At 36.4% G+C, this 16,664-nt stretch overlaps 1 protein-coding gene across 1 annotated transcript; it reads left to right on the top strand.

Annotated features, from left to right (window-relative positions):
• The first annotated feature begins 10,215 nt into the window (after nucleotides 1-10,215).
• Nucleotides 10,216-10,772, top strand: LOC105888110 (protein tyrosine phosphatase type IVA 1-like). The gene is made up of 2 exons (XM_012812166.2): nucleotides 10,216-10,314; nucleotides 10,384-10,772. Exons 1-2 carry the CDS (start codon nucleotides 10,216-10,218, stop codon nucleotides 10,726-10,728), a joined length of 444 nt encoding a protein of 147 aa, XP_012667620.1. The 3' UTR covers nucleotides 10,729-10,772.
• Nucleotides 10,773-16,664: the final 5,892 nt, after the last annotated feature.

The raw sequence follows: 16,664 nt of genomic DNA, 5'->3' as shown, positions 1-16,664 counted from the left end.
AACTGTGGTATATGTATGCTATGGAATACTATGCAGCCATAAAGAAAGATGGAGTCTTTACATCTTTCATGTTCACATGGATGCACCTGGAAAATGTTCTTAGCAAAGTATGACAAGAATGGAAGAAAAAGTATCCAATGTACACAACCCTATTATGAAATTAATTTATAGCTTTCACCTAATAACAGCCTAAGAATACAGGGAGGGGTGAGGGAGAGGGGAGGGTGGAATGAATGGAGGAAGGGGGATTGGAGGGATCACTTTTGTGGTTTATCTTAGAAGGGTACAAGTGAATCTTTCTAAGAGTAGAATATGAACATTTTAACACAATTACTAAGAAAGTGACATGAAGGCTGTTAACCAGTTTGAAGGAAATGTTTCAAAATGTATGTGAAAACACCACACTGTACCCCAGAAGTGCATTAATGTACATAGTTTACCATTCAATAAAAAAAAGACTGCTTTTGCTGTATCCCACAGGTTTTGGCAACTTGTGTCTTCATTGTTATGGTTGAGGAATTAAATTATTTCTTCTTTTATCTCTTCCTGAACCAAACTATCATTCAGCATAAGGTCATTTCATTTCCAAGTCTTTGTGTGGGAGTGAGTGATTTTTATTGCAATTGAGTTCCACATTTATTGCCTTCTGGTTTGAGAATATACAAGGTATAATTTCTATTCTATTAATTATGCTGAGTTTTGATTTGAATTGTAGGATGTGATTGATTTTGGAGTATGTACCATGGACTGATGAGAAAAATGTATATTCTTTAGCTTTGGGATGGTATGTGTTCTGTATATGTCTATTAATCCCATTTGTGCTAGGATCACATTTAAGTCCTTTCTATCTTTGATTAGTTTATGTTTAGAGGATCTGTCCAGTTCTGTCAGAGGGGTGTTAAAGTCCCTGACTATTATGGCATTATGATATATCCTATTGCTCAGACCTCTCAAGGTCTGTTTTATGAATCTGGGAGAATTTAAGTTGGGTGCATAAATACTTAAAATTGAAATGTCTTCTTGTTGTATTGTTCATTTGACCAGTATAAAGTATCCATTTTTGTCTTTATTAACTTTAGTAGCTTTAAATTGGCTTGTATCTGAAAATTAGATTGCAACCCCTCCTTTCTTCTGATTCCTTTTGCTTGAAATGCTAATTAACCCTGAGTCTTGATTTGTCCTTCAAGACTAGGTGTGTCTCCTGGAGTCAGCATATAGATGGCTTATGTTTTTTTATCCAATTTTAGCCAGCCTGTGCTCCTTCAGTGGTGAATTCAATCCATTGACATTTGTTGGGAGAATTGATAAGCGTAGTGAATTTCTATTCATCTTGTTTTGTGAAAGTATGTTGTGTAGCTTTATCTTTTGTGCCATTGTAGAAGCTAAGTGTTGACCTTTAGCTTCTGGGTATTTGCTTTGCTGGTGATCCATTGTGGTGGTCAGTACTGAAAATAGATCAAAGTATTTGCTGTATAGCTGGTTTTGTTGTGGTAAATTTCATCAGTGCTTTTATATCCACAAAATATTTGATTTCTTCATCAATTTTGAATCTTAGTTTAGCAGGATACGAAGTTCTGGGCTGAAAATTGTTTTGTTTAAGAATCTTGAAGATGGATGACCATGCTCTTCTGTTTGGAAAGGTTTCAGTTGAAAAATCTACTGTCATCCTAATGGCTCTGCCTCTGTAGGTCAGTTGGCACCTAGTCCTGGCTTCTTGCAGAATTTTTTCTTTCATCTTGACCTGCAACAGGCTCACTACACTGTGTCTTGGAGAGGCTCTCTTTGAGTTGATATGACCCAGGATTTGATATCCATCTGAAAGGAGTGCATCCTTTCAATAAAACTTGGTAAGTTTGTTCAAGTACGTCCTTAGTAAAACTCGGGAAATTTTCATTCATGATAGTCTCCAGTATGGCTTCCATTCCTTTGGGACAATCTTTTTTCCCTTCAGGAATCCCTGTTTTTCATAATCCCTATTTTTTGTATGTTTGAACACTTCATGGAGTCTCATAGTTCTCTAAACACTTGTTCTGCTTTCTTCCTCTCTTCATTTCTCCCTCTGAACTATCTGGGTTAACTTAAAAACTTTATCCTCTAGCTCTGAGGCTCTTTATTCTCCATGGTCTAATCTATTTTTGATACTTTCTACTGCATCTTTACAATCCTTGATTCCCTCCTTCATTTCCCTAAGCTCCACCATATCCTTTCTATATTATACATATCTCTCATCTGACTTTTGGTTCTTTCTTTCCATTTTCTTGTCTATTCATTTTATTGTCTTTGTCATCCATATTTCAAATTCCCATTCTGTCAAGTCCATTAATTCTTTATCATTGGAGTTTTCTGTAGTAGCTGCTCATGGTGTCTTGGGGGAGTTCCTCTGTTTTTGTTTCTCATGATGCCCACATTTTTCTGTTGGTTCTTCCATGTGTTCTTTCTTCTTGTTCACCTCCTTGTCCTCCTTTATCCTTCTCACTGACTCCTTTGTTTCAAACAGAAGTACTTGGTGTTGATGACAGTATTTTGCAATATGTCACCAGGACACCAGATGATGCTGTGGTATTTTTAGAAGACAGAGAGCACAGCCAGCAACCTCTTTGGTCCTTATTCCAAACTTATTTGCCTTTGGTGATCACCTGATTGTTTCCTCAGCATTCAGACCCTGCTGGGTTGGGAATCTTAAAGCTCACAAGAATACTTTAGGGGCAGGTCTCATAGTGCCCCATAACTCCAGTTCCTGTGAAATGCAGGAGTCCCTTAACCTGTCCCAAGAGTGGAACTCTAATCCCAGTAGGTGGAATTAAGATGGCCATACTTTGGGTCCCTGCTAAGACCTTCTCATGATCTTCCCACAACGGCAGCCCCCCTGGCCACTGAGACCTTCTCAGTGTAGCTGCCTTGCCAGTCATCAACCCTATCTATGGCAAATCCACTCCATCTGGCATTCGAATCTGGTTGCTTAGTACTGTTCAAATCTTCCCACTCTTCCAAGCTTTCCACTCAATACACAGTTTCTCCCAACTACTGAAAACTCCAGAAAGGCTTCCTCCATTCCCAGACCTCTGCCAGGGGGCAGCCAGTCCCATCCAGTCACAATCACTTGCCTAATTCATCAAATTTCCACTGCTCAGTATCATACACTATATCCAGGTCATTACCTCCTTGCTGTGCTCCCTGAGCTATTACTGTGGGTAGGGTCTCCATGCCAGGTAATGCTGGGTTCTCTCATTTTCCCCATTCTAGGAGAGCTCAGCTGAACAATCCTTCTGGTCCACCATTTGATCTGTCCTCTTGCATTAATTTTGATTCATAAAAATATTGCATTGATATATTATTAATCTTGATTTATTTTGTGTTATTTGGTCCCTTCTTACAGTTTTCACTCAAGGTGAGTGACTTACTTGCCTTTCCCCTAATCCTAGCACTGAGTAGGACCCTGGAAATCATCACTTCTCTTGACAATATGATTGGGCATGGACAACATCTACTATTCCAAGTTAAGTAAGTTCCCTTCAACTGCAGTAGAGAAGGTGGCAGAATCTCTGCTCTTACCTGAGCTGGGAAAGACAGCAGGGGTGTTTGTTCAGAGTAGCCACAGTAAAGAGCACAACAGACTTCCACAGTTCTTAGTAAAGTTCATCAAGATTATAAGTGTAATGTCCCTCATATTATTATATGCCTTTGATCTATTTCTAGAGCACTAAATTGTTTTTCTTAATTTTGTATAGCTCCATGTTTGCTATTTAGAGAGAGGATTTGCCCATGTCCTCATGTGGTCATAACAATAAGTCTGGCCATAGGCTAACATTTTTTCTGTCAACAGCTAAAAGTTTTTCAAGAAGTAAAGGTAAGTAATAACCAGTAAAAACCATCCAGATCTGCAGGCTATTTTCAATATTTTTAGAAGGAGTAACTGAAATAACATATTCATTTTGATAGAAATGCTCAGAATAATTTAAAAAGATTCCTTTTCTTGCTTCTGTTGTAAACATATCATTTGAGGGTAGGATCACAGTTACTTAATGCCATTTAGAAGCTGTGTTTGGTAGTTATAGATGTTTGTGATTAACTAATAACAGAAAAGAAAATTATGTCTTAAGAAAAGCAGTTTGTTTTCTACACACTGTTTTTCAAAACATGAACTCTGTGGGGGAAAGAAGTAATAAATAAGTGGTGTTTGGTGGTTGAAAGCTTGAATCAGTTCTTTAAAGAAAATTTAGAGCATCCATCTCTCTTAAGCCTGAAGAATCTTGAAAGTTGGAAACAAGGTAAAAGCAAACTTCAAAGGCTTCCTAAGAAGTGGCCTTAGAATTAGGAATTTGGATCTCTTTTGGTAAAAGAAATTAATATACTGATAAAGAACCCTTTCTGTACTTCTTCTTTTTTGCTGTTGGCAATAAAATCCACAATTCAAATGACAAAATTGTTAATATTTCATGTTCTTTGAAAATTAGGCTTCTCTGGTAAAATAATTCTCTTTTTAAGTGATGTCTAATAACCAAACTTAGGGAGTTCTAATATTAAAATATCCCTTATGAATGTGGACATACTTAAAAAATGCAAATACCACTGTCTGAGATCTCAAATTCAGCCACAAAAAAGTCATGAAATATGAATTAGTTGCATAATTCCCAGAGGGAAAGTGGGGAGCAAGCCAGAAGAAAGGAGAATAACAGAGAATAGAATTATCTGGTAGGCCCACTAAAGAGGGTTATTTCCTAGTACAAAATTTTCCTGGGAAAAATAAACATGCCAGCTCCTTCTAAAGAGAATAGGTCCTGTTACCTGGGACTCTCTTTGTTATTCTGAGGATCATGATGAAATGGATGTGCCAGTTTAAGGGTGGAAACATAGCCACACAAATTTTGTGGCAAATTAGAGAGAATACAAATTAAATAAGAAGGAAGAAAAATCAGTAGGAAATCCAAATTCCTTAAGGAAAAAGAGAAGGATCAGAAAGCCTGCTCATAATATTTGTGGCATTAAGTGTAAAAATATACATGTAGCTGTATATACCATATATCTGAATAGTTACAAGTTATAAATCAGTTTATTTTATGGTAAAAACTAAGATACACTCATGTATACTGTTCCCTTATCTCGGTAACATAGCTTCATAACAACAAACTTGAAGTGTTTATACATTTGAAAGCTAAATTACTAAAATTAATCATTATATTAATCTAATTGTTCTTTTGATGGATTGGTGATATTTAGGTGAGTATTAAAATAAAGACAAATATAATTTATTAATGATTACATGTTTATTTTATAATTTTTTCTTGCTTTAATTTGAACTGAAATTCTTAATTACATTATTATAGTCATTATTTCATTAACTTAATTTTTATTAAATCATAACTATACATTTATGGGGTACAATGTGATAATTTTATATACAATGTGGAATGCTTAAATCAAACTACTTAACATAACCATCACCTCACTTACTTATTTTTGTGGTAATATATTTATAATATACTCTTAGTTGTTTTAAAATGTACCCCTGCATTGTGAACAATAGGTGAGATCCCACCAAATACCCTCCCTCCACTTGCCCTCCACCCTCCCCTCCCCTCTCCCTCCTCTTCCCTTCTTCCTTCTTAACTATCTTTGTGTTTTCTCATTCATATGAATATGTAGGTGATTATATATTGGTTTCATAATAATATTGAGTACATTGGACACTTCCCCCCCCATTCCTGAGATACTTTACTACTAAGAATATGTTCCAGCTCCATCTAGGTAAACATAAAAGAAGAAAATCTCCCTCTTTTTATGGCTGCATTTTTTAAATATTAATCTACTTCTTCTAGCTTTAGGCATTGCTAATGAAATATCTGAAACCATGTTGACTCATGATGCTTCAATGTCATCTGTGTTTTTTCCCTCTCTCTGGAATCCATACCCAGGTATATTTTCACCTATTGATCTGAGCACATGATGCCTTCTTCCAATACAGAAAGTTATTTCCTTTAGTACTGATTATCTATCTATCTATCTATCTATCATCTAGCTATCTATATCTATCTGTTTTTATTTCAATAGACTTAGGGATACAAGTGTTTTTCATTACATGAATTAATTGTATAATGCTGAATCATGGTTTTTAGCGTCCTTATCACCAGAATGATGCACATTGTGCCTGACAGGTAATTTCTTATCCTTCATCTGCCACCCTCCCCACTTCTTACTTTCCAATGTCCATTGCATCACTTTATGATTATACATTTTCATCATTTATCTCCCACTTACAAATGGGATATGTGCTATTTGTTGTCCCATTTCTGACATACCTCATTTAGAATAATGGTCTCTAGTCCTATGTAAGTTGCAACAAAAGGTATAAATTCATTCCTTTTTAGGACTGAGTAGTACTCCACAGCTTGCACACACACACACACACACACATATGTACAGTAGAACCTTTGTAAGCTGACTATCCAAGAGACTGTAACAAACTGGTCAACATATAGAGGTGGTCACCATAAGCAAATAGGCCTACTGTATTGATATATATATGTGGCGCATGTCTGGTCTATGAAAATTAGTTCAACTTATGGAGGTGGTCAATATCGGGAGATAGTCAATGAGGTTCTACTGTACACATACCTACCACACACACTTATATATGTATGCACACATCAAAATTCTTTTATCCATTCATCAGTTGATGAGCACTTAGAGTTCTAATCAATTTTGTTGAATTACTTTTTTTATTTTCCTTGATTTTTTTATTAAATCATAGTTGTGTACATTAATGATTTTCTCCCCTCCATTTTATCTGCACTATATTTTCATACCTTCTATTATTCCATCTTGAAATTCCTGGACTATTTGCCCATTATTTTCCATTTCAACTTTCCATTTTTTTTTCCTTCTACTTGCTGAGATATTTTCTGAAAAGACTCTGAATTATAGACCTGATATTCCAATGACTATCTTGCTGTCTCTCCAGATCTCAGTTTCATAATGCTTACAAGGAATAAATTTGCTGAGAATGTGTAGATTTATTTCAGGCTTCTTAATTCTTTTCCACTGGCCTGTGTGTCTTTTTTTTTTTTTGCTTTCAATTTATTTTATTTATTTATTTTTTCTTTGAGTGTCTTCCAGTTTATTATTTTTTTAATTAAATGATAACTGTGTATATTAATGCATTTATGGGGTACAATGTGCTGATTTTATACAACTTGGAATGTTTACATCAAAATGGTTAATGTAAGCCTTCACCTCACTTATTTGTTGTGTTAAGACATTTATTCTCTACTCTTAATATTTTTGACATGTACCCTTGCATTGTGCACAATAGGGGAGGTTCCACCAATTACCCTCTCTCCTCTCAGCCTCCCCCCTTCCCTCCCCTCTCCCTATTCCTACCTCCTTCATTCTGGACTATAGTTGTGTTTTATCATGCAAATGAAAGTATGGGTGATTATATATTGGTTTCATAATAGTACTGAGTACATTGAATACTTTTTCTTCCATTCTTGAGATATTTTACTAAGAGGAATATGTTCCAGCTCCACCCAGGTAAACATAAAAATTGTAAAGTCTCCACCTTTTTTATGGCTGCATAGCATTCCATGATATACATATACCACAATTTGTTAATCCATTCATGGGTCAATGGACACTTGGGCTTCTTCCATGATTTGGCAATTATGAATTGGGCTGCAATAAACATTCTGGTGCAAATATATTTGTTTTAAAATGATTTTTGGTCATCTGGATATATACATAGTAGAGGAATTGCAGGATCGACTTGCAGCCCAACTTTTAGTTCCCTAAGTGTACTCTAAACTTCTTTCCAAAAAGGAATGTATTAACTTGCATTCCCACCAGCAGTGCAGAAAATTTCCCTTCTCTCCACACCAACATCTGTAGTTTTGGGATTTTGTTATGTGGGTTAGTCTTACTGGAGTTAGATGATATCTCAGAGTTATTTTGATTTGCATTTCTCTGATGATTAAAGATAATGAGCATTTTTTTCATGTGTTTGTAGGCCATCCACCTGCCTTCTTCAGAGAAGCTTCTATTTAAGTCTCTTTTTTGTAGTAATCATTAAGGATTTTTTTTTTTTAATTTCTGAGGTGTCTTTTATTATTTCTCATTTCTCATTTCTGATTGATGATATTAGGAATTTACTTTTCTGTTTCTGGTAGGGTTAGCCAAAAGTTTTTCAATTTTGTTAATCTTTTCATTAAACCAATTTTTTGATTCATTGATCTTCTGAATGATTATTATATTCACAAATTCATTTAATTCTGATCTGATACTGGTTATTTCTTTTCTTCTTCTGGGTTTGAAGTTGGGATGTTCTTCCTTTCCCACTTGCTTTAGATGACCTATTAAATTGTTGATTTTCTCTTTTTGTGTTTTCTTGATGAAGGCTTCCAATGCTATAAATTTCCCTCTTATAACTGCCTTTGCAGTATCCCATAGGTTTTGGTGATTCATGTCTTCATTATGATTTTGTTCCAAAAATTTGGTGATTTCCTTCTTAATGTCATCTTTCAGGAAGTGTCATTCAGCATAAGGTTATTTCATTTTCATGACTTTGTTTGAGTATGAAGATTACTATTGCTGTTGAGTTCAAGACTTTATTCTGTGATGGTCCTAGAAAAGACAAGAAATAATTTCTATTCTTTTAAATTTGCTGAGGTTAGACTTCTGACCTAAGATGTGAGCAATTTTGGAGGATGATCCGTGTGCTGATAAGAAGAATGTGTCTTCAGTTTTATTAGGATGTGATGTTCTGTAGATGTCTATCACATTCATTTTTTGATAAGATTGAGTCAATCTGTTATTTATTTGTTTAGTTTCTTCTTGGAGTATCTATCCAAAACTGCCAAAGGAGTATTAAAATCTCTAGCTATTATAGTGCAGGAAGATATCAAATTGTTCATATCTGTTAGGGTTTGTTTTATAAATTGAAGAGCATTCTGGTAGACCACATAAATTTTAATTATCGAAATCTTTTCATGTTGAATGTTTCCAACAAATACGTAGTGTCCAATGTTATCTTTCCTTATTTTAGTTGGTTTGAAACCAATTTTATCTGCAATAAAATTCTAATCATTGCTTTTTTCTGATTTCCATTCACCTGTATTATAGATGTCCTTCTCTTCCCTCTGAGTTTTTTTTTTTTTAATCCTCTAAGGTAAGATGAGACTCCTGTATTCATCAGCTATCTGGCCTGAGTTTTTGTATCCAGTCATCCAACCTATTCCACTTTAGAGGACAATTTAAGCTATTCACATTAATTGACAGAATTGATAAGCATGGTAGTGTTTTGGTTGTCATGTTTTTCAAAAGTCCAGTGGATATTTTTAATCTTTTCACCATTGTGAATTTTCAGTTTTGTTCAAGGCTGTCTGGGTGAGTTTACTTTGGTGGTAGACCATTGAACTGATCATTAAGGAGGATGGGTCTAAGAATATTCTGGAGAGCTGGATTAGTTATGGCAAATTTCTTCAACATGTGAAAGTCGGTAAAGTATTTGATTTCTCCATCACAAATGAAACTCAGTTTAGGAAGATACAGGATCCTGGGCTGAAAGTTGTTTTGTTTTAGGAGATTGAAGGTCAATGACTATCCTCTTCTGGCTTAAAAAGTTTCAGCTGAGAGTCTGGTGCCCCGGCTGCCACCCACATCACAGCCATCTCCTGCCCGGTAGACACCGCCACTGCCACCGCCTGTGTTGCTGTCGCCTTGGGATGGCTGTAAGATTAGGCCACAAACTTCAATGAGTAAACATATTCCTCAGTTCTGTTGTGTTCTTGGTCACACATTTATGGAGTTTCTGAAGGTCAGTGGAGATTACTGCCAGGCACAGCATGACCTCTATGCAGACAAGTGAACTGTAGAAATTCATTACTACTACACCAAGAAGCCCCTGTAAGAGTTTAACCTGGACACAGAAGTGTTGACTTGAGATATGCAGAGCATTTTACAAGAGTTCTGACCTGGATGGGGTAAACCTCAGTGCACTTCCTTTCTGTTGCCTCTGTATTACTGGATTAAAGAATTGCAGCTTCTTGTTAGGAGGTTCATTTCCATTTATTATTACTTCCAATTTCATCTTCAAAGCACTGAGAATTTCAAGTGGAGTATATTGAAGTAGACTTCAGTTTCTTTGCATCATTTCTGTATTCATTTTTTAAAATTCTTTCATGACCCTTTTGAGTGCTTTTTAACTAAATTAACATGGCTTGAATGAACCACCCAGCTCCTGTAGAAATCACATACAAGAACATGAGATTTCTTATTACACACAATCCAACCAATGCGACCTTAAACAAATTTATAGAGGAAGTTAAGAAGTATGGAGTTACGACAATAGTAAGAGTATGTGAAGCAACTTATGACATTACTCTTGTGGAGAAAGAAGGCATCCATGTTCTTGACTGGCCTTTTGATGATGGTGCACCACCATCTAACCAGATTGTTGATGACTCATTAAATCTTGTAAAAATCAAGTTTCATGAAGAACCTGGTTGTTGTATTGCCGTTCATTGTGTTGCAGGCCTTGGGAGAGCTCCAGTGCTTGTTGCTCTCCCATTAATTGAAGGTGGAATGAAATATGAAGATGTAGTACAATTCATAAGACAAAAGCAGCAGGGAGCTTTTAACAGCAAGCAACTTCTGTATTTGGAGAAGTATCGTCCTAAGGTGCGGCTGCACTTCAAAGACTCCAATGGTCATAGAAACAACTGTTGCATTCAATAAAACTGGTGTGCCTGATGCTATTGCCTTGGAAGTAAAACTTGAGACAGGACCTAATTTGTCATATGTATGTGTATTAGCCAAGATGTTGCCTTGATTAATGAAGCTTCCATAGGAGTATTGTAAAGCAGTTTTACCAGGCCACAAGCTTAACAGAATTGCAACTTCTATATTTGGTTTATAGTCAACCTTTTTGGACACTAAGCAAAAGATTCTTACTGTTCAGCATTTAAATGTGCTTATCATTTGTACCAATTGACCTTTCCTGAAATCATGCCATATTATTGAGTTATGTCTTGTTTAAATCTATTCCCATGCCAGAATCTTATCACTATATAAGAAATTTAGAAAGATTAGGTGCCAAAAGACCCAGCACAATACTTGTATATTTTTAGTATAGTACAAAACTAAAATCCCAGGAACTATGAACACTCTAGATCTTAGGTGATTTATCCAGTCATTTCAGACATTGAAAGAAGGCCCGTGGGTTATTTGTCTGCCCACTTTATGTTTACATCTCCCACATTTATACTAGTATATATCAGGTTTGATCAGGTTTGCTCAACCATTGATTTTTTTTTTCTTTTGGATTTTTACCAAGTCTTAGAGTGATTATTTAATGTCTTTCTATAAATCTCATTTTTTGCTGTTATAAAAAAACCTCCATTTTGAAAATCTACATTGTATAGAAGCACATATCTTTACTGTCTTCAGACAAAAAAAGCCTTAAAGTTAATTTAATGTTTGCACTCTGTGCAACTTAACAGGGAGGGCCTGAAAAAAGAATGGGAGGGGGCTATTAAATATTTTTAGCAAAATATTGCCTTTGTCTTGTGCAGGACATGTAGATATATGCTCTTTAATTTGGTAAATATTTTTAAAAGGTAGAGATGCTTTTTTAATTGTAGCTAAAACAATTCTTAATTATAAAATTTCTAAAATTCTTGTAGGTTTTCCCCCATACTTATCAGAAGTTGTTTACCAACTTATTTTTGTTCAAAGTGTGATTTTTTTTTCCTTTTCTTACCAATCTCTTACAAAAAAAAAGTGAGTTTCTGCTAATGAATTTAGCAGACATCTAATAAATAATTTATATATGCCTTTTGAGCTGTGTAACTTAATATTTGGATACTTGGTAGTTTGTTTTATTATGTAATTGATAAAATGGTGTTGTGTATTAATGTTAGTTCAACATATATTTATACTATCTGGGAGTGTGTGGTTATAGTTCTGTGGGAGAAATAATTTGTCAATGTTCACCAGCTTGTAAAAACTTAGTGCAAGAGCTTAAACATCTAAATAAACAATTTGTACAAATAATCAATTAGATTATTTGTTAATCTAATTGTTAATCAATAAACAATTAGAAATGCAAAAAAAAAGTTTTGGCTGAGAGATCTGCAGTCATTCTAATATTCTTTCCCTTTTAGGTTATACTTTTCTTACATCTGGCTGCTTGCAGAATTTTCTCCTTCATATTAACTTTGGCAAAGTTAATTACAATGTGTACAGGAGATGCTTTATTTAGATTGAGTCATGCTGGGGTTCTGAAACTGTCTACTATCTGCATTTCTGTATCTCGTGCCATGTTTGGGAAGTTCTCCTCCATGATATGTTGGAGTGGAGGATCTGTACCTATAGGACCATCCTCTTCTCTTCAGGAATTCCTATAAGATAAATGTTTGATCTTTTGGAGTTGTTTCTCCACTCTCTCAGAGAATAATCAGTTTTTCTCTCTATTTGTGTGCCTCTTTCAGTGTTTGAGAATGTTCAAAAGCTTAGTCTTCAATTTTGGAGATCCTTTCTTCTGCCTGTTCAACTCTATCACTGAGGGATTTGACTGTATTTCAGAGCTCCTCGAATAGCTTTTTCACTTCCTTGAGATCTGCTATCTCTATTCTCATTGTGTTCATAACCTTGGAGATATTGCCTTACATTTCATTGATTTCTTGGACAACTTTTACATAACTCTTTGGACTTAAATTTCCATTTTTTCCTCCATTTTATATTCTGAATTCTATTTCTGACATTTCAGTCATTAGGTTATGAATGGCATCTTCTTCTTTTTTTCTTAGCTGTTTTCCTATTTTGAATATTTTATCCATTTGAACCTTTCTGCCTTGGACTCACAACACATTGATCATCATCTTTTTTTTTTTTTAAATTAAGTCTTTCATACATAGATCATAAATACATTTATGCCATTATATGATTCAATGAGATGATTATTTGTACAAATTGGAATGTTTATATCCTATTAAAGAACATAGCCTTCACCACTTTTACCCTATTACAGATTAAGACATTTATGCTCTACACCTGATAGATCCAACTTGTACTTGCAATAGGCTCCATAGGCGTGCTTCCCCTACCGATCCTCATGAATGGCATCTTCTATTGTATCTCCTTTGTCATACCTTGGGAGAGTTGATATACTCTGATTATTCATGTTGCCATTTTTTCCACTGGTTCCACTCCATGCTTATTTTTCACAGTTTGACTAGTGAAGCTGGTAGGGTGAGATTGGATTGAAGGCTCCAGGAGTTTGTAGTTAACCACCTCTTTACCAAAGAGCTAGGACTAGTGACTGTGGATTTTCCCCTATCTTTACAAGGATCCCTTTCAGTCCTGCTGCCATAGACTCTGAGGACCTGATTGGTGTGATGGGGCTAGGTGGCTCTGTCTTGTATTCAGCAAGCCTCTATCCAATCCTAGTGATTTTGTGGATTTGGGCTGAAATCTCAGCTAGGGAGAGATATAAACAACTAAGACACCCCGCCCTCCCCCACCAGTGACAACTGGAAGAAGAGAATCAGTCCCCCCTACTACAATAGAATCAGGGCCCAACCTTGGAGGGTCTCCACGTGGCCAGCCCAGGTCATGAGTTCCAAACCAATTGTCCCAGGCAGCACAATCCCTACTGAACTGGGAGAGTTCAAAAGGACTCCAACAACCAGACAGCAGGGGTCCATTGGCAGCTCAAGTGTGACTCCCTGCAGTGTTCAATGGAGTCAGGAAGGCCTGCCCATAAAAAGAGTTTGTCCAGGAAATTTGGCACCTCCTTCCCCACTTTACACCACAGCCATGCCCCATTACTAGTAACCCCATGGGGCTGTGGCCCAGTTCTCTCCAATGAGCAAATGCACCAGGGATATGTGCCTGACAGAATCAAAGGGCAGTCAGTGCCTCCTTGGCCAGGCTGACGCACTCTGCCACTAGCAGGCAGGAAGACCTTAAGCCCAGCTCCCTCTGGTGCTCAATGAACACTGGGGATTGTTCCACTCAAGTCTGTCCTGAGCCAGTGGTATGTTGTGGGACGTATTTGTCACCCTCAGAGCCCGTGCCTCTACCTCAACCCCACTCATCCTCTGGTACCCCTGCAGGTTAAAGTCTGGCTCCCTCTGGTGGTCCACAGAATCAGGGATGTGTCTCTCCAAAATTTGACCCTGGCAGGAGTGCGCCACTGCTGCTGCACCACAGGTGCCTCTGCATGGGTCCCTATGCCACTGCTGCCGCTGTGCCGCTGCCCGTGCTCCTGCTGCCACTGCCCTGCTGCTGCCACATACTTTTGGGGTGCTGGGCCAGTCCCCCTTCTGCTGCATCTCCCCACTTCCACTTGAGTCACAGTTTAAGTGCTGTTGCACTGCAGCCCATGTGATACCCAGCCCTTGCAAGGAACCACCAGACACTCCAGGCTCTGTAGGGGCCAGGTATCCAGACTTCCATCCAAGAGGGGAAGGGTAGACTTGGAGTTCAGAATGGCAGGGAAAATATTTGTTCAACTTTTATGCATGGGAAGAGAATGCCCAAGCTTACAGCAGGATCTCTCGGGAGAAGATGTCCCAGCCTTCAGTGGCTCTCTCCTGTGGGGTAAAACAAGAGGTCTTTTGTTCACTGTTCTCTTGTAGAGAGCACACAGTGAGCCACTCTCTGGGGGTAGGGATGGACTCTCATCCTCTTTTCAATAGGTTTTGTACCTGAAATTTGTTTTTTTGGAGTCACAGCTTGCCTCAGCAGGGATGATGTAAAGTTATCAATCTCTCTCAACTCAACTCCTAACCTTTAGCTTTATTGTATTCATTCTGACCATTATCTTTTTCTCTGGATGGGATCCTCTGTTGAGAGCTGGCTTCAGTCAGCCATCTTACCTGCTCTCTGTATGTCTGCTCTTTGCCAGTACTGTCCTATTATGGTTATTGTTTCTTCATAGTTCATTTTAAAGTCAGGTACTATGATATCTCTAACTTTGTTCCTTTTTCTCTGGGTGTAGTGACTATACAAGGTCTTTTGTGGTTCCATATGAATTTTGGAATTGTGTTTCTAATTCTGTGAAAAATTTCATGCTAGGAACATACTTTAAGGGAAAGGTAGTCTCTTGAATAAATCTTGCTTGGAAAACTGGATATCCATATATAGAAGAATAAAACTAGACTGATAACTCCCACTACTTACAAAAATCAACTCAAAATGGATTAAAGACTGAAATATAAGATCCAAAGCTATAATATGAAGCTGCTAGAAGAAAACAGGGAAAATGCTTCATGACATTGGTATGAGCAAGGGTTTCTTTAAATGAGACCATAAAAGCACAGGCCCCAAAAACAAAAACAGACAAATGGGACTTATCAAACTTAAAAGCTTCTGCACAGCAGTCAATCAATAGAGTAAAGAGATAACCTACAAAATAGGATAAAATATTTGCAAACTATATATCTAACAAGGGGTTAATATCTATCATATATAGGGAACTCAAACAACTCAGTACAAAAAGTGTGATTAAAAATAGGAAAAATATCAAGAGAGACATTTCTCCAAAGAAGATGTACAGATGGCCAATAGGTATATGAAAAAATTCTCATCATCATTATTCATCAGAGAAATTCAAATCAAAATTCAAATATGATATATTTCTTCACACTTGTGAGGAAGGCTATTTTCAAAAAGATAAAAAATAAAAAATGCTGGTGAGGTTGTGGGAAAAAAGGGAAGTCATATACTATTGGTGGGAATGGAAATTAAGGCAGCCATTATGGAAAACAATATGGAAGTTTCTCAAGAAGTTGAAAATAAAACTACTATATGATCCAACAATCCCATTACAGGGCATATACAATATGGAAAGAAAATGAAATCATTGTGTTGAATAGATATCTGTACTACCCTATTTCTTCCATCATTGTTCACAATAGCCAAGACATGAACTCAACCTAAGGGTCCATCAAAGAATGGATAAAGAAAAAGTGGTATGTATACAAAATGAAGTAGTATTCAGTCATAAAAAGAACAAATGTAAGCCCAAAAGGATAAGTGCCACATGATTTCACTCATATGTGGACTCTAAAAACGTTAATCTCATAGACATAGAGAGTAAAATAGTGGTGACCAGAGACTGGCGAGAGTGGGTGGGAGGAAGGGAGATGTGGAGATGGTGAGTCAATAGGTAAGAAGTTAGATAGGAGGAATGAGTTTTGGGGTTATATTGCACAGTAGGAAGACTATAGTTAACAATAATGTTATTATATACTTCAAAATAGCTAGAAGGGAGGATTTTGAATGTTCTTACCACAAAGAAATGACAAGTGTTTGAGGTGGTAGATATGCTAACTACCCCAATTTGATAATTATACAATGTGTATATGTATCAAAACATAATGTATCCCATTACTATATACAGCTAAAATATTATATTAAATATTATATTATATAAAATATTATATTAAATATTAATATAATATTAAAACAAAATGTATTTCAAAAGGAATAATATTCCATTGTATATCAAAATATTGTCATTTGCAGTAATATGAATAAACTTGAGGCCTTTATGTTCAATGACATAAGCCAAGCACAGAAAGACAATATCACATGTGGCTCATATGTAGGAGCTAACATGGAAATCTCATTATGGTAAAGAGTAGATTAGTAGTTACCAGAGTCTG

This window comes from Otolemur garnettii, unplaced genomic scaffold (assembly GCF_000181295.1).
Source record: "Otolemur garnettii isolate 467f Iridium unplaced genomic scaffold, OtoGar3 scaffold00192, whole genome shotgun sequence".
Taxonomy (NCBI): Eukaryota; Metazoa; Chordata; class Mammalia; order Primates; family Galagidae; genus Otolemur; species Otolemur garnettii.
Note: the sequence above shows the minus strand (reverse complement) of the source record. Positions and strands in the feature narration are given on the sequence as shown.